General features: G+C 44.8%; 2 protein-coding genes and 4 non-coding genes across 6 annotated transcripts; 5 read left to right on the top strand and 1 right to left on the bottom strand.

Annotated features, from left to right (window-relative positions):
* The first annotated feature begins 1,597 nt into the window (after window positions 1-1,597).
* LOC130380397 (uncharacterized) lies at window positions 1,598-6,656 on the top strand. The gene is made up of 8 exons (XM_056587588.1): window positions 1,598-1,900; window positions 1,996-2,064; window positions 2,184-2,272; window positions 2,525-2,630; window positions 2,797-2,902; window positions 3,069-3,154; window positions 3,996-4,117; window positions 6,500-6,656. The coding sequence occupies exons 1-8, from the start codon at window positions 1,721-1,723 to the stop codon at window positions 6,654-6,656; spliced, it is 915 nt and encodes a 304-aa protein (XP_056443563.1). The 5' UTR covers window positions 1,598-1,720.
* Window positions 6,657-6,787: 131 nt separating this feature from the next.
* LOC130381851 (uncharacterized) lies at window positions 6,788-11,087 on the bottom strand. Its single transcript, XM_056589667.1, has 3 exons — window positions 11,084-11,087; window positions 9,868-9,984; window positions 6,788-8,191 (listed from the first exon to the last, which is right to left on the bottom strand). Exons 2-3 carry the CDS (start codon window positions 9,881-9,883, stop codon window positions 7,185-7,187), a joined length of 1,023 nt encoding a protein of 340 aa, XP_056445642.1. The 5' UTR covers window positions 9,884-9,984; window positions 11,084-11,087; the 3' UTR covers window positions 6,788-7,184.
* Window positions 11,088-12,802: 1,715 nt separating this feature from the next.
* Window positions 12,803-12,993, top strand: LOC130381884 (U2 spliceosomal RNA). Its single transcript, XR_008895510.1, has one exon. It is a non-coding gene; the product is annotated as a U2 spliceosomal RNA (small nuclear RNA).
* Window positions 12,994-13,934: 941 nt separating this feature from the next.
* Window positions 13,935-14,099, top strand: LOC130381878 (U1 spliceosomal RNA). Its single transcript, XR_008895504.1, has one exon. It is a non-coding gene; the product is annotated as a U1 spliceosomal RNA (small nuclear RNA).
* A 4,052-nt stretch (window positions 14,100-18,151) lies between these two features.
* Window positions 18,152-18,342, top strand: LOC130381881 (U2 spliceosomal RNA). Its single transcript, XR_008895507.1, has one exon. It is a non-coding gene; the product is annotated as a U2 spliceosomal RNA (small nuclear RNA).
* Window positions 18,343-20,356: 2,014 nt separating this feature from the next.
* LOC130381880 (U1 spliceosomal RNA) lies at window positions 20,357-20,528 on the top strand. The gene has a single exon (XR_008895506.1). It is a non-coding gene; the product is annotated as a U1 spliceosomal RNA (small nuclear RNA).
* Window positions 20,529-20,807: the final 279 nt, after the last annotated feature.

The raw sequence follows: 20,807 nt of genomic DNA, 5'->3' as shown, positions 1-20,807 counted from the left end.
GTGCGGTGACAGGTGAGCTGCCGGTCACGGCTGCATCTCTCTCGCATGTTGCCCATCCAGTACTAATTTTAGTTATTGTTTTGTAAAGGCTCTTGCTTGCCGGAGGCTGGGTCACGTAGCTCCTGTGCGTCTATTTCCGCTTCTGTGCAGTGATAGGTGAGCTGCCGGTCACGGCTGCATCTCTCTTATATGTTGCCTTTCCAGTGCTAATTTTAGTTATTGTGTTGTATAGGGCTCACTTGGATGTTGCTGCTGGCTGCGCGCTGCTCATCGATATATAGCCGATGCCGCCTACTGAACTGTCGCTTTTGTATAGCGTCCCGTTCCCTGCTCCACGCCACGTTGGCCGGTGTTACACCGAATTCTGCGACCCGTCGAAATGTGTGACCCCAGAGGGCGCTGTTGCACATTTTCAGCAACATGCACGAGTTTGAAGCTAGACTCGGAATGGGTACATTCGTTTTGTGACACAGGGCAATGCTTTCTTTCTTGAAAGCGTCTTACTGACTGTAGCGTCTTATGGGGAAAGAAGCAACGGTGATTGACCGTACTAAACACCTTATCCATTCTATCGGTCTGTGAAATGCAAATGAAATCAAATGTAGCCTATTTATTAAGCACATTTTATGTTTTTGTTATAATGCCCACCGTTTTTATTTGTATGCCCAGCGTTATTATTATTTTACACTGCCGTTTAAGAAATAAATATGAACTAATGCCACAATTATTCATGTCTGCGATCATCAAAGAGTCCACAAGCAACGCAGGTCACAATCAACGGTGCCTCAATCAATCTAGCGCACCGTCGAATTCTGTGCCCACACTATAAATGCAGGGAAAATGAGTCTAACCCCAACCAAATGTTTTCAGGTCATTTGTCGTCCTCATATCTGTATGTGCACACAATTATTCATGTTTGCGATCATCACAGAGTCCACAAGCAGCAGGTCGCAATCCACGATGGGTCACAATTCATGACAGCAGACCGTCGAATTCTGCGCCCACACTGTAAATGCGGAGAAAATGAGTCAAACACCAACCAAGTGTTTTCAGGTCATTTGTCGTCCTCATATCTGTATGTGCGCACAATTATTCAAAACTGCGATCATCACAGTCCACAAGCAGCAGGTCGCAATCCCCGATGGGTCACAATTCATGACAGCAGACCGTCGAAATCTGCGACCACACTGTAAATGCGGGGAAAATTAGTCAAACCCCAACCAAGTGTTTTCAGGTCATTTGTCGTCCTCATATCTGTATTTGGACACAATTATTCATGTCTGCGATCATCACAGAGTCCACAAGCAGCAGGTCGCAATCCACGATGGGTCACTTAACCTACCTGCATCATCATGTAAACAATTATGACGTTGGATGTGTCCGATTGGATCCAATTTGAATTCCGTGAATATAAACAGATTGACAACCGTTATCAGAAAGTTAACCACCACAACGTAGACTTTATCAGCAGCAGTTCAAAAGACAAGTTTCAACACTTTATGAGCAGCAGTTTCAATATATTGTAGCCTATATTGTATATATATTATATATATATATATATATATATATATATATATATAGGCTATATTATGGAGAAACTAATGTTTGATCAATTAAGGGAGTTTCTCATCAATGAAGAGTTTCCCAAAGGAAATGGAGTGAGGTAAGCTTCAGTATTTTATTCTCCTTTAGTTAACTCATCTAACAAATAAATCTCCAAATGCTAGTACACCATAAGTTAACTGACTTCATTTTAAAATGGATTTGCTTTCCCCAGGTGATCAATGCCACCCTGTTCAGAATGGTCCAGAAGCACAATTGCCAAGGGGGGAAAAAGGCACTTTGCATTGATACATATGCCATGACCCAAATTCGGAACAGGAAGACTTCAATTCTAAGGGTATAGGCACAGGTTTTTACTGTTACTGTTTTACTGTTTACGATTTACTGTATATAGTGGTTGTTTTTTTAACCGTAAATTGTGTGTTATTTTAGAAGTGTGATCCTTCATTGTATGGAGTCATTCTGGGGGTAGTGAATGAGCCAAATCATTGGATACTCACAGTAAGTTAAACATTATCTTACGCTATGTATTCATATTTAAATTTCCAAGGCACATCCATGATTTTATTAGGATATGTGAATGTGACACATGCACAATGTGCTTATCTACATTTCTCTAGGTCATCTTCCCCTCAGAACAGAGGAGCCTTGTGCTGGATCCACTCTGCAACGATGCCTCCAAGATCACAAGATGTCTGGAGACCACAAGGTAACAGTTGGGTTCTATGGCCTGGCCCGGCAGGCGGAATGCTGCTATTTAACCATTGGAGTATGGGTGAAACAGGTAAAGGGAATGACCTTGACTGATGGGATGATGCAGTGCAGGTGTGTGAGAACTGTGGTACTGTCCATGGTGGTGCAGGAGTGCACCTCGTGCTCTGGTGACTTGGACCTGTCCATTGTGCTGGACTGGATGTTTCAGAATTGCATAATAATTTGCTGCTTTTTGTCTACTTTTCAGAGCATTCATGAGAGCGAGGGGCTGTACGGTGTCCAGGTGGAAAGCCAACACTGTGCCACATAGCCTGCAGCAGGATTCCACTTCATGTGGAATATTTGCCATCAAAGTAAGTTTTTGAATCGCATATGTCTTTACGGAAATATGAAGCAGATTTTGAAAAGGTCTCCTTTTCAACATTTAAACTCCTAGAGAGACATAAAGTTGATGAATTTTGTTTAAGTTAAACTGGGCCAGTATGTTTTGAATATTCATTTATTCAAACATGTTCTTAGTATGCTGAGAAAGTCCTGGCAGAGGCTTCTCCTACTTTCCCAAACTCTGAAGGGGCAGTGGCTAATTACAGGAGGGAAATTGCTGTAGCACTTCTCAATGAGACTGGTATGTTAACCATTTTCAAACTTCTATTAACACCATGAGGATTTCAATATCATTAATTCAATGAATATAAAAAAGTCTAGAAAGTTAGTATGTAATACTTATGGTGTATTTTCCCATGGAAATAAGAATAAAATATTATATGCAATCAATACCATATCTTAACCAGATGATCTCAGTGAGCTGTGCCACTACTGTGGAGAGGGAGAAGAAGCGCGAGGGGGGTCTCAAGACAGACCTGATGCCACTGACTGGGTAAGTTATTGTTATAACACCACCGCTTTCGAGTTCTTGGCTCAGGTTGTTTGCAGAAGGCATGATGTAAACAAGTACCAGGGAGATCTGCCTAAATTCATGTGAATTAGGGTCTGAATGTTAAACAGCAGCTGTACATGCACATGTAACATGGATGTCAATATAACTGTCTTAAACCATGTCTTATTGACATATATACAAACCTTGCCTGTGTCTTTGCATGACTGCGTATGTTAAAACAGTCTTAGTTTATATTAAGTAGATAAATGCATTAAATGAACAAAATAATAATAAACCATGGTATAAATCAACAATATATTTATTCTTTATTCTGCTCTTTATGCCAACCTGTCTAGGGAACTGTGCAATTCCCTACGAACCATCTATTTATCTACCTGCCTCACTGACTTTCTAAGGACTTCAACTGCACTTTACCTCAGTTAGATTTACATTAGATGCATCCGTTTTAGTTTGATTTATATTAGATGTGTCAGTTTTAGTTCAATTTATATTAGATTTTAGATTTATATTAGATGTATCAGTTTTAGTTAGATATATATACAGTATGTTTGTTTTTTACCATACTGTATACATTGTTTATGTATGTTCCTTGTCCTATTTTTCTTTAAGCACCAGGGGGGAGCTCTCCCAAATGTTGAGGTTCCTGTACCTGTACTTTGACAAATAAAGATCATTCATTCATTCAGTCTGGTACAGGAGAAGACACACATTTTACGCAGATATTTAGACTGAACTTTTTTCCCATTCAATATGACCTCGGTTTAAGATAACATAAATAAGATTTACTTTATTAATCCTGAGGGGAATTGTTGTGTTTCAGATCCAGTGTGACACCTGTGGAAGGTGGTACCACGAGGGTTGTGTTGGGAGACCTGACAGAGATCCTATGTACAGCTGTCCTGCATGCCACCAGGCTCAAATGAGTCGATGCCGTCCAAAACGGTCCAAAAAAAGAAAATGTTGATAACCATATCGCATGATTATCACGCCTTCCGTGAGGATGGACACTGTCTTTCAGCGACCCTCACAACCCTCATCGACACCCCCCCCCCCCCCCCTTCCTGTGAGGATGGACACTGGGGTTTCAGTGGCCCTCACAACCCTCATCACCACCCCCCCCCCCCCCCCCCTTCCCGTGAGGATGGACACTGTCTTTCAGCGACCCTCACAACCCTCATCGACACCCCCCCCCCCCCCCCCCCCTTCCCGTGAGGATGGACACTGTCTTTCAGCGACCCTCACAACCCTCACCACCCCCCCCCCCCCCCCCCCTTCCCGTGAGGATGGACACTGGGGTTTCAGCGGCCCTCACAACCCTCACCACCCCCCCCCCCCCCCTTCCCGTGAGGATGGACACTGGGGTTTCAGCGGCCCTCACAACCCTCACCACCCCCCCCCCCCCCCTTCCCGTGAGGATGGACACTGGGGTTTCAGCGGCCCTCACAACCCTCATCACCACCCCCCCCCCCCCCCTTCCCGTGAGGATGGACACTGGGGTTTCAGCGGCCCTCACAACCCTCATCACCACCCCCCCCCCCCCCCCCTTCCCGTGAGGATGGACACTGGGGTTTCAGTGGCCCTCACAACCCTCATCACCACCCCCCCCCCCCCCCCCCCTTCCCGTGAGGATGGACGCTGTGTTTCAGCGACCCTCACAACCCTCATCGACACCCCCCCCCCCCCCCCCCCCCCCCCCCTTCCCGTGAGGATGGACACTGGGGTTTCAGCGGCCCTCACAACCCCCACCACCACCCCACCCCTTTCAAGTGTGCATATTGTATATAGTTCTATTGTGTATATAGTTCTCTGCAAACCTATGACTGCATCATGCCTTCAGTGTGCATATTGTATATAGTTCTATGCAAACCTATGGCTGCATCATGCCTACAGTGTGCATATTGTATATAGTTCTCTGCAAACCTATGGTGGCATCTTGCCTTCACTGTGCATATTGTATGTAGTTCTCTGCAAACCTATGGTGGCATCATGCCTTCACTGTGCATATTGTATGTAGTTCTCTGCAAACCTATGGTGGCATCATGCCTTCAGTGTGCATATTGTATATAGTTCTCTGCAAACCTATGGTGGCATCATGCCTTCAGTGTGTCTTGAACAACCACACAAGGTTGCCAATTTATATGAATTTTGTTGATGTATTTGCACTTTTAATCTTGCTGAATTCTACAAGGCAAATTAATTAATTTAAAACTTTAATGGGGCCGTTCCCCGTTCTCGCAGACATGAATAATTGTGTCCAAATACAGATATGAGGACGACAAATGACCTGAAAAGATTTGGTTGGAGTTTGCCTCATTTTTCCTGCATTTACAGTGTGGGCGCAGAATTCGACGGTGCGCTAGATTGATTGTGGCATCGTTGATTGCGACCTGCGTTGCTTGTGGACTCTGTGATGATCGCAGACATGAATAATTGTGTCCAAATACAGATATGAGGACGAGAAATGACCTGAAAACATTTGGTTGGGGTTTGACTCATTTCCCCCGCATTTACAGTGTGGTCGCAGATTTCGACGGTCTGCTGTCATGAATTGTGACCCATCGTGGATTGCGACCTGCTGCTTTTGGACTCTGTGATGATCGCAAACATGAATAATTGACCTTTCGCAAAAGCCCCGCCCCCCTTAGTTACCGTTGCTAGCCCGACAAGCTTCTTGACGCCGACGGAGTGTCAACAGTGTCATGTCGGGGAAAAATATAGCGGTGCGTGTCAGTGACTCTTTTTGGAGCAATACTTGTGCGATATCCTACAGATCGAGGCAAAAGGGGTTACAGTATGCGGTGGAGGGATACATTAAAAACATTAAAATAAACAAAGAAGGGGACACTACGACTGTCGAGGCGAAAGCATACCGGTCAATGGCAAAATCGGAGAAACCCCATGATCTCTACCTCACATGCAACGAGCACAGCCTTTTGGACCAGTTATGCTCTTGCACTGCCGGGTAAGTTCAGGACACTTGTATACTTCAGGAGGATGTCGACTGAAATATTTAAATTAGTTAGATAGCTAGTCAACATCCTTTCAACTATCCTTTCTAGCAAGAAGCAACGTCATCAGAGTCTAGCTTGTTACAATATGTTGTTACAACATGGATGTAAGGTTACATGTCAAGGCACTCTAATATTGCAGTAACTAGCTAGTAACATTATTGTCATAAGGCTGGTTGACATAAGCAATTCATAGTCACTGCAAATAGCATTTCCAAAACAAACACCTAATGCTACTTCTGGCTTAAATCAGTTCACCAGGTTTTTGCTCTCACATTGTGGGCCTTATGTACACCCTGGACCTGTGCCGTGCCAGACATAATGACATCTCCTCCACAAGCCAGCCTCAGCAGTGGCACAAAGCCAGGGGTAAAAAAATAACTGGACAACCTGTGAGCAGTGTGGTGGTAGCCAAGGCCAAAGTCAACCGCAAGCGGAAACCCATCATGTCCAGCTATATCCACAATAATTAAGTATTTTACTTTCCATGTACTCTACAGCAACACCATCAGTCACACTGTTCTGAACATATTCCTGTGTACTGTGTAACATGATAGACAATAATACTCACCTCTGAATGTATTTGTTAAAGGAAAGAGTTAGGGACAGCAGTGTATGGTCTACTGAGGGAGATGTCAGATGCACCTATAAGCTACATTGCTGATGAAACTGCACCTGAGGTAGAAGTTGGAGGCAGGAAGTATGCAGTGGGGTGCGGTCTAAGCCACCAGGTGAGATTTTATTAAAGTTTCATTAAAATTTGACATTTACAAATTCTAAATTGTGCTTACAATGTAAAAAAAGGAAAATTGGGCTGACATATTATATACACCTACACATAAAAACATGAAACAAGGATTTCTATAGCACCTTCCACAGCTCAGGCTGACAAAATGCCCCACAGTGGTGAGTAAAAATAACAGGTTAAAGCAGTAATAATGTCATGTAGTAATACTTTGTATTTGTTGCCATGTGATGCTACGACTGTCCCAGACTGTCCCTTACTCAAGTATGTGTGGCTGGAAGTTTGAAAGCATGCTCACCACATACCAGATGTGATTTATAATCCCTAACCTTGTATTAGGAATTTTGTCTGACACCATCTTGAACTTTTTTATTTTACCGATGGCCCTCTCTACGTGCACCCTGTGCTTTGCAATGCGCTTTGTCACCAGCACATCTCCAGCGGGCATTTGCCTCTTAAATCTCGAAAACGGTGGCAGGTTTAACTGCAGTCCGACTGCTCGCATCTCTTCCTCGATCAAGAAGCCCTTATCAGCCATTATGCCATCCCCTCTTTGCAAATAGCCACTCTCTATAAGTTGCTCTAGTAACGGGATGATACCACATTGCCTGACTATCTCCTTATCGGACATGGATCCTGTGAAGAGGGCAGATGAAAAAATCACAGCACCACGGGGGTCACAGGCAACTAGCGATTTTAGGGTGTTTGTGCTTTTGTAGTTTGAAAAGCTCTGGCTTTGCAACACCAGTGACGTTGGCCTTTCGATTTTCAGCTCTGTACAATCTAATATTGCAAATGTGGATGGGTAGTCTGCTTTGTAGGTTTCTGGCATGTTTTGTGCAATGACATCTCTGTGAGGCCAAATTGGTAATTCACCTAATACGTCAAACATATAATGAATCCAGGAATTGAAAATAGTACTTGCTGTTTGCGTGGTTATATTAAATCTAAAGGCAAGGTTCTTTAGGTCTTCGTTGTTGCGGAGTTTCATTAAAACAAACAGCAACTGGCTACGGAGGGGCATCTCAGCAACTTGCCAATCATTGCGCTTGTAGTTTAAGGGCACATTTATTTGAGTGGTGTGTGGATCATTTGGGATGCCAAATATTGTGCACAGTTGGTTGAATCGATCATATGTAAACCCAGTACTGTATTCCAACATTTTAGGGATTTCACTGCTTTCAAGTAGTTCAGGTGTTAGAGTTTTCTTTTTAAGTGTGCTAATTTGTGCTTTCAGCCTTTCTATTTCAGTTTCCTTTAAAGGTCCCATGACATGAAAATCTCAATTTATGAGGTTTTCTAACATAAATATGAGTTCCCCTAGCCTGCCTATGGTCCCCCAGTGGCTAAAACTTGCGTTTGGTGTAAAACGAGCACTAGCTGTTCTGCTCGCCTTTGAAAAAACGGAGGCTCAAGCGCGCTGTTTTGGAAATCTGTGCTCATGACGTCATGAGGAATCTCAGCTCCTCCCCTTACTCTGCCTGGCCCGCCCAGAGACGTTGGCCCGCCAATGAGACTCGACCGTGCGAGCGCCACATGTGTGTGTGTGAATACACACACTGTAACGCAAGTGTTTCTTGTCGGTTCTTTGACGTGTCTTGTATTTCCACAACGAGACTGTCGTGGGGGTTATCTGAGCCATGGTTGAGAAGGAATCGGGGGAAAGGAACTTTGGTTTGACTCGCTGAAGTACAGGAACTGCGACATGCCGCCGGTTGCCGCGAGGCACCATCGCCCGGCAGCGGGCAGCCGGCAGAAGGCAGCGCGCGGTTCAGTCGACTTCAGGTTGATGTGAAAGTGGAAGAACCAGAGACGTCGCAGAACCCGACAAAGTCGTTTGTGATTCATAATATCGTCTGGAGGCGCACACAATATGTTATATGATATAGATATCTATGTATTATATGATATTATTTAGATATAGAGCTCCAGGACTGTAACGGAAGTGTTGTACACTTCCTTGTTATTTGGATAACCGTTCTGCTGTTGGTGTGATGGCGCATAACACGTCGGACTCTCGTCTCTGGTATTTCTACAACGAGACTCGTATTGGGGGTTATCTCAGCCAAGGTTGAGAATGAATTGGGGGGAAAGAACTTTGGCTTTGACTCCCTCAAGTCAAGAACATGAACCACAACAAGGAGGAGAAAGGGATCTTTGCCGGGCAGCGCTTAGGCGCCTCCGGCGGTGGTCCCTCAGCGGGGCTCAAGCGGGAGACATTCGCCGCCAACAATCCCTTTCTCCTCCATGTCGTGGTTCATGTTCTTGAGGGAGTCAAAGCCAAAGTTCCTTCCCCCCAATTCATTCTCAACTTTGGCTGAGATAACCCCCAATACGAGTCTCGTTGTAGAAATACCAGAGACGAGAGTCCGACGTGTTATGCGCCATCACACCAACAGCAGAACGGTTATCCAAATAACAAGGAAGTGTACAACACTTGCGTTACAGTGTGTGTATTCACATTGATGTGGACGTTGAAGAACCAGGAACGTCGGAGAACCCAACGCGGTCGTTTGAGATTCATAATATCGGCTCACACAGCTTTTGGCCGTGATAATATATATTATATGATATAGATATCTGTGTAGGCTATATGATAATATTTAGATATAGAGCTCCAGGACTCCCGTGTGTTCTAGAATATTTACAGAACACGGCTAAAGGCTGTGTGCGCCTCGCCATTGCGATGCATCCACTGTAAACAGAGCGCATGGTACCGCACGTAGCTGCAAGCTGCTCAGGGCCACACCCCCACCCTCCTCCTCGACACGCCCACCGAAACAGCGCATTTGGGGGAAGCTCAATGTGCGACTGGCTCGGAGTGGCTGTAACTCTGCACCACGGCTGAATTTCAGGAACGTCTTTGAATACTGTGTTAGTTGCCCACTAATACCTATATTAAAGAATACATAAAATAGCATGTCATGGGACCTTTAAAGACAATTTCAATTTCATGTTGTTTTCTTCTTCTAATTTCTTCTCCTTTTCAGTGCTCTGCTCCTCCTCAGGCTCCCTTTCTAGCTGGCATCCAGGAAGTGGGGGTTGCTCAGTACTCTCTGTAATGAAAAAATGTTTGCATGTTATTGATAATCCTTTATCTTTGTCCCTTTTTTAAAGCTGCCACTTGTTTACCAAGTTGGAGAGTCTTCTGTTGATCCTGGAGTAACTCCTGTCAGCCAACCAGATGACCTGCCCAACTTTCCTCTGCCATCCCAACCCACCAGCTTCTGCACAGTTCTGAGTGAAAGTGCCATGCGTTGTTACACAGAACTGAAAATGTCTTTGCCTGATTCTATAGCTCTGGAACAGGAAACCAGTGAACAGAGCACAAACAACTTGTGGTTCCATGCAAGGTCTGCCCGAATAACATCAACCTCTTTTAAAAGAATCTGCTCTAGGAGAGCTGACCATGAAAAACTTGCTACAAGCTTAAAGAGTGCCGCATCAGTACAAACTAAGGCCATGAAAAGAGGTGTAGAACAAGAGCCCATAGCAGCAACACAGTACACGAAGCTCACAGGTAATCTAGTGTATCCATGTGGTTTTGTTGTAAATCCTGATGCCCCACACCTTGGTACTTCACCTGACCGTAAGGTGATAGAGAGAGGAGGGAGTGAAAGCCCAAGCTATGGGCTTTTAGAAATTAAGTGCCCATCCAAGAACAGCTTTACAGAGTGTCCTTACCTTTGCAAGCAGGCAGATGGACGCTATAAACTAAAAGAGTGTCATGCCCATCATTATCAAATAATGGGGCAGCTTGGGCTCACGGGTATGTCATGGTGTGATTTTTTTGTTAAATGTGAGGAAGATTACCACCTAGAAAGAATACAATTTGATGTTGCAAAATGGGAAGAGATGAAGAGCAAGCTTGATGCATTTTTCTTTGACTACTATGTTACATACCAGTGAGATAAATCCGTGATCGTCTTACTGTATGTATGTATGGACTCTTATTTTGTTCTCTTGTTTCTTTGTTCTTCTTGTTTGTTTTGACCTCTGAACAGAGAATGAAAGTGCCAATAAAGGAACTTATTCACTGTCTGAAACATCTTGCTGCCTATTCTATCATTCAACACAATACAGAGGTAATGGGATTGGGCAGGCTATTCCACTCCTGTTACGCCAGTATTAACTTGAAAAAGGCTTATCACTCACCACTGTCAACAATATACTGTTGAGTCTCGTCTGCATCATCAGTGCTGGAGGTGGAGCCAGAGGCATCCTGCACACTTAATCTGCATCTGTATAGATTTTTGGGACATGAATTTACAGTACTTTGTTTCTATTATATTGTATATCATCATCATTAACCTTTATTTAACCAGCGAGTCAATAACATGTTCTTATTTACAGTAACAGTAACGTTAGGCTATATGACATGTACTAACAGGTTAAATATAGAGTTATATACTGCACTTCAAATCAAATATTATTGACATGTAATTTAGGCTTACCGTTTTTGGGGTGGCTTTCGACAGCCTCCGAGCTGCTCCCTAGTCTGGTTCGACACTTGTACAGCAAGTACAGGGTCGGGATACTCAGGGGTAGGCTGTCCATTCACAAAATGCTACATGAAAGATGAAAACAAAATAAGTTTAAATTGCCTGTTGGGACGCTATGTTCAACTTTGATGTAAACTGACGAAACATAATGTTACGTAACGCTAGGGCTAGCTAAGCTTAGAGGGTAACGTTCTGGCAATGATATACTAGTAATAGGGGTGCAACCGATCACAAATCTCACGGTTCGGATCGGGTCACGGTTTTTGAGTCACGGGTCGGATCATTTTCGGATCAACAACAACAATAAAGATAACAAGACTGCTGATAAAAAAAAAAAAATTATCAGCCGATCCGCGGATCACTTGCGTCCCGAACCGTGAGGGTTGATCCGTACGGATCAAGGGAAATCCGTGAACCGTTGCACCACTAACTAGTAGTATACAATATTTGCTAATAGTAACCATAACTTTGATATCCAGTATTATTAGCTAGCTATCACTATGGCGTTAGTCTAGCCTAGCCTTACCTTGGAGCAGACGTATGCATGCTTGTTTATTTTCGTGACATTTAGCTGGGAGTGGGGCCTTCCACACTGTTTGATCCATCGTAGGCACCGCTCCTGTTGTGTTTTCGGCTTTGGAAAAGGAAAGAACACGACTCCCCCAGCCAAACTCTTGGGGTACCTACTGTCCGATTTACATACGCAACCCGGTATCACGCAATTGCGTGCTCCTGCGCACGAACGTTAATCTATTGAAGCGTGTTCCCGAGCACGATAGTCCGACTTTTTGCGTGTTACACAAAACGAAATGTAAACCAATGCATTCTGAATGGGAGTGTTCTAAGACAATTAACGTGCTCCACAAAACGGTACGAGAGAGAGAGAAAGAGAGAGCGGGAGGGACAGAGAGAGAGAGAGAGAGCGAGAGAGAGAGAGAGAGCGAGAGAGAGGCTTCAGAAAGGGTGTGCGCAGATAGTACAGTGCACCCTAGTTATGTTTATGCCAAAACCTATATATATAATTAGGCTGTGGAAATTGCAATAAGTTAAGAACACAACTTCGCACGTTGAGCACACAGCCGTGTGACTCGTTTATTTTGTAAAAAAGAAAACCGGAAAACAAAGCGTGCTGAAGGTAAACAAATCCAGCATGGTCTGTGACGTAATGAGACGCACGTAATCCTTAGGGACCGCGATCCCTGAACCACCAAGAACGTAAATGACATGCAGTAAACAACAACACAATTGAAAGAACAACACATAACGAAATACTGTAGGTGAATTCGTTTTTTTGTTTCGTCGTTGTCTGTTAAACCGCCAAGTGGAGCGACGTGTCTGGGAAGCTCGCCTCTTGGTCTGAGCATGTGTGTGCATCGCTTCTCGGCCTTTTGGCTAAGATCAAGTGTAGTATCTGTTCTTATCAGTTTAATATCTGATACGTCCCCTACCCGGGGACCATATATTAAATTGATTTTTCGAACTGGGAGATGGAAAAGGGGCTTGCTCCGTCCACTCCACGCATCGACCTGGTATTGCAGTAACTCCAGGACCGGTGCACCCCTCTCTCACTGTGAAAAACAAAACTAAACTCCTCCTGAGAGTACACCCGTCCGCCTGTAGACAATAAAGTGTCATTTACAATTCATAAACGCACTGTTTACAATTACTCCAACGATATTCTGTTGTAGTGATGTTATGGTTTGCGTCGAGGCATCGGGGCGTGTGTCGAGTACCTCGGCTCCTCCCCCAGCGAAGCTCCGTATCACATAGGCGAAATGACGTGGCGCGTGACGTTCGAGGCTTCATCTCGGGCTGTTCCGCGATATGGGTTCACAATTGGCACATTTTTACAAAAAGAAGACCCTACCCAGTTCCAAGATCACTTTTATGGCTATGTAATTCATCACACTCGTTCTCAGACATCATGCAGTTCTATTATTACAATTATTAGTAGGCTACTGTAGTTATAAGACAATCTATTTTGCCCGGGATGACTTAAAACCTTTGTCAAATGATTTGTTCTCTACCATGAGCTCGGGAGATATTTATGAACGGCACACTCACACGTATCACTGAAATGACTTTAATTCTTAAACGTTTTGATGTTGTACGAAGCAAACATCACATCATCACAGGAAACTCTTTCTTTCATCATAATTTCATTCCTTGTCCCTAGCGTACTCATTTGAAGCTTCGAGGTCGAACCACTTTGATGGTTCACCTGGCTGCGAGGCTTTGACGTTTCATGAGGCATCATCTCGCCACCACTATTCTGTTGTTTAAGAAAGAAAAAAGGATTCTTTCTGTGGCGTGTCGATAACTCGGACCTCCAGGTTTCCTTTCGTTATGCTTCCATCACGCTGATTTCAGATTCGCCTGTCATCGTGTATGATACCGGCGGTCTACAGTGTTTATTAAAGTCTAGACATCTCCGAATGCTTTGCAACCGTTCTCCTGGGGAACACGCGTGGGCATCGTTCAGCCCACCTGAACGTGTACAACTCATACTTACCTGGCAAGGGAGATACCATGATCAAGAAGGTGGGTCACCCATAGCGAGGCTCAGCCATTGCACTGAGGCTGTTGCTGACCCGTGCGAATTCCCCAAATGTGGGAATCTCGATTGCATAATTTCTGGTAGTGGGGGACTGCGTTCGCGCTCTCCCCTGATCATGTTGTTCTAAAGAAATGATAGCTATGAATGATACCACCCTGAGCACGCCCGATCTCGTCTGATCTCGGAGGCTAAGCAGGGTCCGGCCTGGTTAGTACTTGGATGGGTGACCGCCTGGGAATGGCTCATGACCCCCCAAAGTCCCTATCCCTCAACACTGGGATCGATCCAAAAGGATCGAGGATCAAAACGGACGGCTCCATCTGGTGGCCACTGGTGGGTGGTTTTATTTTCAGAAATGTCATGTGCAAGTCCTAGATTATCAAAATCCACTAGTCTGCTGGATGTTTTGTTTATTATTTTCATACTTTGAGTGGATGTAGCTGATGAGATTCATACAATCAAGTGGAAAAGTGTTAAATTGTTACATTTTTGGGCTGAATTAAGAAAAATAATAAGAGCCATTCACAGAACTCATTGTTTTGACCACACAGGGAGTGCAGCCATCACAGTGGGGGTGTATTCACACCTCTGGTTGCGGGAGTGAAGACACAAGGACTTCTAATTGCTTTGGTGTGTTTTTTCTTTCCAATACCCCACCCCTTCTGAAACCCAAGCACACTGAGACTCCAAAATACTTTTACAACTTTTATTTTTCAACCAGAATGTGTTTCATTGAAAAGGCAATCCATATAAACACAAATAAACAAGATCATTTTAGTTAAAAGCTCGCCCACCACGACTAGGTACAGATCTACAGGCGAGAACACGAGAGCATGAGACGAGAGACAAACATGTACTACCATTTGCAAACATTTAGTTAAACATGGAGCTGACAGACATACACACATCACAAGAACAGGCACATATAAATAACATTAATAATAATAAAAAACACTCAACAATTAAAGAACACACACACACACACACACACACACACACACACACACACACACACACACACACACACACACACACACACACACACACACACACACACACACACACTTGTACTCAAGATACAAATCAACAATTGGCTTGTACAGGCTAAAGTGCAATAATGAACATGATTATCCATAGACTCGGGTGACCAATCAACAAATAAAGGCTCAAGCTGTTCCTCCCTTTTGTGTTTTCTTGAGCAAACTTTTGTTAAAACTGAAGCAGACAAATACATACAAACATCACAAAGACATGAAGCTGACAAAGACAAACAACATGCATGACAAAAACACAGATTATCTGAACATGAACAACCACTAAAGGGTATGTAAACTGATTGTGTTAGATTGGAACTGATTATGGTTTAAAAGATTGGCCTCGATATTGAACATAGAGCAGAATGGATACTACAAAGTTAATTTTAACAGCAATATAAATAATAATAAATAAAAAGCGAACAAAAGAACTTCCAAGTAAATCTGCAAAGTGCCTTTTTTTTTAACGATATAAATAAATAGATAGTGCTTGCTGAAGCACTTTAAAAAACACACACAAAGACAAAGACAAACACACACAAACAAGCCTCTTTCTCTCTCCTACAGATGGCACAGGAACAGTGGCATCACAGAGGTAAGTTATTCACACACACACACACACACACACACACACACACACACACACACACACACACACATACACACACACATTTCCAGGTATTTACACAGTCCTCCTGTCCAACTCTGCATCCACGACACTCTTAAAGTGTTCAAAGTTGTCATACACCACATTGTCGAAGCCAGGGGTAGTGGACATCCTAGTGGATGGACAGTAGGAAAACATTTTCTGCATGCTTCCAGCCACTTTGGAAGGGGTGTACCTCTTCCGCTGTCCACCACAGTCTGGCACGTGGCAAGCCCCACATGGCCTTGAGGACTTGTTAGGCATGAATGCCTTCACTGTTGGTGCAGGAGGGACAAAGCTCTGGCTGCAGGATGTCCCACGAAACAGGACGGAGGGGGCCTGTGGCTGTGCGGGGAGGACCAGCAGTATGGGTGCTGCCGACACAGGGGGTGGGCCGTAGGTCAACGCAGCAGGTGGCCTCGGCTGGAGGTGGGTGGGCGCAGGAGGCCTCGGCAGAATGGGGGTGAGCGCCGCAGGCTTCAGCCGGGTGGAGGACGACAAACCCAGTGGGCTGAACGGGCCGGTTCGCGGGAGTCACAGGCTCATCAACAGATAATCTGGAAATATAAAATACACATGTGATCAGTATTGATATGACGTGTGTGCTATTTGCTTTCCACAGCCAACAGGTGAAACAAAGTGCTTATGACAACTTACCTCCGCTTCTCACCACGTCTCTTTCCAGCCTCGTGATGGATGAGCCGGTACTGGACCTGAGGCCGGTCTGGCGGAGGGAGGGATGTTGGCAGCGCAGGAGCCTCCGGGAACGGTGCGTCCGACAGCACTTTCAGGTGAGGAGTCACCTTGTGGCCGAAGGAGCAGTCGCTCCTTCTGCCACTTCAGCAGCTCGTTCTGCTCTCCCTGCTGGCAGTACTGGAACAGCAGCCACACCAGCCAGCCGACATCATTCTCCACAAGCCACCTGAAGGTCTGACCGGCGTACTACCCGAACGTGAGGACCAGCTGACCTTTCCACAGCTCAGCCCCCGACCTCTTGGCAGCCGCCTCTGCTGTCTTGAGATCCAGCCATTTAGGGTCAACAACAGTGCTGCTGCGGGCCTCTGCCACAGACCTTGCTGCCTCTGTACAGTACAGCCTGGCCTCTCCTTGCCGGTACAAAATGATGTTGGGGTACTGGTGTAGCTGTTGATGGCTGACCAGCGATGGTTTAGTGGCCAAGCTCTTCCCGCAGACATCACAGGTAAAGGTCTCCCTGGCGATGGCATGGATCTTCAGATGACTCACCAGGTTGGACTTTTCACTGAATGTCTTGTCGCACACGGTGCACTGATGTGTAGGCTCCTCCATGTTCCATCTGGTACAGTAAAACATGAATAAATGAGTACAACAAGCAGATCATTTAGAGTGACAATATGTAGCCCTTTATTATACAGAAATGTGCTGTTGGTGTATTAGCCTAGGACAACACGCTCGCCAGGTTGTTATCTATGTTGTTAGAAATGAGCTACTGTTTACCAGGTATGCAGCGCATCCCATGCAACAAGAGATTAACACGGTCGCCAAATTGCTTTATGTTACACTTACTCTCGCATCAGCTGTTGTCTAAACAGTCACATTTACCCAAATCAACACATATCCACATCAAATTGTCCAAGAAAACGTTGATTGTCGCCGAAAAGCAACAAGTTTGCAGGTATGCGACGTATGCCCTTACTCATTGTAAACAGTGTCGTTAGCTGCGCCTAGCTATCGTTACAAAACACACATTAATCAGCTTATTATTTCAACAACCCTTGGGTGAATATAGTAATGCCATACACCGTTGGAAAGCTTAGATTACCACGATTAAAATGAGACATCCCACGAGTAATATGGTTGCTCGCAGACAAAACGGCGATAGGTTGACTGAAGTCTACCCAGCAGCTAAAAACGTAACCTCTACGTCTTCCCTTTATACACAACGACCGTGTTATGACACGGTGGAAATCTTTTCTCTTTCTACAAAATCGAAACAGCTTAATACAAACCTTAAAAAAAGGTCTAATTATCAACTAGCAAACGGTGAAGGGGATACAATTTACCTTAGTGAAACCACGTGCTGTAAGCTATTTTCTTTTTCAACTCGAGCTCATTGGCTGCAATGGCTGCAATAGAGTTCCGGGTGTTGACGTTGTTGGGGCGGGGAAATCGTGGGCACCACCATTTTGGCAGTATTCGATAGTATTGTTGGTTTATTTATTTTTTAACATTTTTTTGGTGAAGCACTGCTTCACCTTTAGTCTTATAGAAGCCTCCACTGCTCCAAACTCTATTTGTGAAACATGCAGACGGCCTAGTGAGACTGCCAGCAGGCAGCAGCAAAGAGATGTAGCGACCTCGGTTTATTTCTTCAGCTTTCACATACACACAAACACGCACACAGGGTGCTTGGTCATTCTTTTGTTTTTTTTTCGTTGTCTGTTAAACCGCCAAGTGGAGCGACGTGTCTGGGAACCTCGCCTCTTGGTCTGAGCTTGTGTGGGCATCGCTTCTCGGCCTTTTGGCTAAGATCAAGTGTAGTATCTGTTCTTATCAGTTTAATATCTGATACGTCCCCTACCCGGGGACCATATATTAAATTGATTTTTGGAACTGGGAGATGGAAAAGGGGCTTGCCCCGTCCACTCCACGCATCGACCTGGTATTGCAGTACCTCCAGGACCGGTGCACCCCCCTCTCACTGTGAAAAACAAAACTAAACTCCTCCTGAGAGTACACCCGTCCGCCTGTAGACAATAAAGTGTCATTTACAATTCATAAACGCACTGTTTACAATTATTCCAACGATATTCTGTTGTTTAAGAAAGAAAAAAGGATTCTTTCTGTGGCGTGTCGATAACTCGGATCTCCAGGTTTCCTTTCGTTAAGCTTCCATCTCGCTGATTTCAGATTCGCCTGTCATCGTGTGACCGGTGGTCTACAGTGTTTATTAAAGTCTAGACATCTCCGAATGCTTTGCAACCGTTCTCCACGGGAACTGTTGGGAAAAATAACCTGCTGAGTACATCACATGTACATTACAAATATAGCTAACTCCTACCCTAGCCTGATGAGCACATCACATGGCAGTAGTGGTGCCGAGATTATGCCTCATGAAACGTCAAAGCCTCAAAGCCTCAAAGCCAGATGAACCACCAAAGTGGTTCGTGCTCGAAGCTTCAAATGAGTACGCTAGGGACATCTAGTGGTGAATGAAATTATGACAACCCAACCCAAAATGTGATTTTTGCCTCGTGTGCCGATACATTAAATCATTTGAGAATTGAAGTCATTTCAATGATACATGTGTGTGAGTGTGACATTCATAAAATGGCACAGAGCTCATGCTAGAAAATAAATCATTTGGCAAAAGTGTGTCTTAACAGACGCTTTTATCCAAAGCGACTTACTTCGGTAAATACACACATTGACACACCGACGGCAGTCAACCATGCAAGGCGACAGTCAGCTGTCAGGAGCAAAGTGACAGGGTCACAACAACACTGAGCTAGGAGGAGCTGGGGATTGAACTAGCAACCTACTGGTTACAAATCAACTGCTCTACCTCCTAAGCTAAGCCGACCCACACTGCATGATAACTTAGAAGGACTGATTAATTTAATAGCCATTAAAGTGTTCTGGACAGTGGTTATTGAAACCTTATTGGGAGCAACTAGATGAAAATGCTCCCAAACAGGGGAAAACCTTCTCTTTTTGGCAAACTCCATGATGAATAATTAACGTGATGTTTCGATTGATACTACAGAAAATGCAATGCTCAAACTACTACGATCACAGACTAGTGGTATATTGAATATACCACAAGGTTGTGATCGTATACGGGACATCTTTATAGTCGAAATCTCCCGCCAATACTGAACCCATATTTCGAAGCAGTAGCCCGAGGCGAAGCCTCGAACGTCACACCCTACGTCATTTCGCCAACGTGAATCCTACTCGAAGCGGAGCTTCGCTGGGGGAGGAGCCGAGATACTCGACACACGCCTCGATGCCTCGACGCAAAACGTAACATCACTACATGGCAGACACATTACAATATAGTCAACTCTTGCTCTAACCCAACGAACACATAACACAAGCATGATAATATAGTCAGGTCAAGGCCGGAGCCGAAGGCCCCATTTCTCCTCCAGGCAAATGGTAGACACTCAGACAATGCACCAGTCATCCTCAAGAACGGGAGAGCTACATTAATTTATCACACAGGAGACACTTCGGGGGGGGCGCTCCCCCGTTTTAATTTATCACACTGGAGACACTTCGGGGGCACTCCCCCGTTAGGAAGAACACAAGAAGATACACATGCATATACTAGGGCCTGGGAGCCAAGGTCAAGCAAAAACACACAGAACCACACGCACCTCAAACGCACACACCTCATCGAGAGGAGGATACAGCATAAAACTGTATCACACAGGGACTCTGCACCTTCTTCTGGAGCAGACCTTCCACGGAGGCGAAGCTCTGGACGAACCATCAGCGCTGATTAGGGACTTAGACATATTCGATTTCTCACGCTTTATGACTCTGTATAACCGTTGCCACTTTACTTAATAAATCCAAGGTCCTCGTGCCGACAGACTTTATTACCTCTCCGTCTCATTTCATCTGGTCCAGTAACTAGACAGACCGTTTTTCCCCTCAGAACACGCGTGGGCATCGTTCAGCCCACCTGAACGTGTGCAACTCATACTTACCTGGAAAGGGACTAGGGAGATACCATGATCAAGAAGGTGGTTCACCCATAGCGAGGCTCAGCCATTGCACTGAGGCTGTTGCTGACCCGTGCGAATTCCCCAAATGTGGGAATCTCGATTGCATAATTTCTGGTAGTGGGGGACTGCGTTCGCGCTCTCCCCTGATCATGTTGTTCTAAAGAAATAATATGGCTTCATCGTGCTGCCTATTGCAGTCCATACCATGTTTTGCAACGCTACGTTTCTTCAAAAGATCACGCAAACGATGACGCCCAAGCAGTGTAATGCATTGCGTTCAAATATGGAACTCTGAGTCTGGAATAACGTATTCATTCATTCATTCATTCATTCATTCATTCATTCTTTTTCAACTCGAGCTCATTGGCTGCAATGGCTGCAATAGAGTTCCGGGTGTTGACGTTAAGTCAAGTGGGCGTGGCCTA

The sequence above is a fragment of the Gadus chalcogrammus genome, chromosome 4 (genome assembly GCF_026213295.1).
Source record: "Gadus chalcogrammus isolate NIFS_2021 chromosome 4, NIFS_Gcha_1.0, whole genome shotgun sequence".
NCBI classification, from domain to species: domain Eukaryota; kingdom Metazoa; phylum Chordata; class Actinopteri; order Gadiformes; family Gadidae; genus Gadus; species Gadus chalcogrammus.
The sequence above is the reverse complement of the archived record's forward strand: the minus strand, read 5'-3'. Positions and strand labels throughout refer to the sequence as shown.

What these genes read in the sequence shown, in the direction of transcription:
- LOC130380397 (XM_056587588.1), top strand. Translation starts at nt 1,721, where the DNA reads ATGCTAGTACACCATAAGTTAACTGACTTCATTTTAAAATGGATTTGC. An exon ending in GGAAGACTTCAATTCTAAGG is followed by an intron (nt 1,901 to 1,995) that starts GTATAGGCACAG and finishes GTGTTATTTTAG; the next exon opens with AAGTGTGATCCTTCATTGTA. An exon ending in AGATGTCTGGAGACCACAAG is followed by an intron (nt 2,273 to 2,524) that starts GTAACAGTTGGG and finishes TCTACTTTTCAG; the next exon opens with AGCATTCATGAGAGCGAGGG.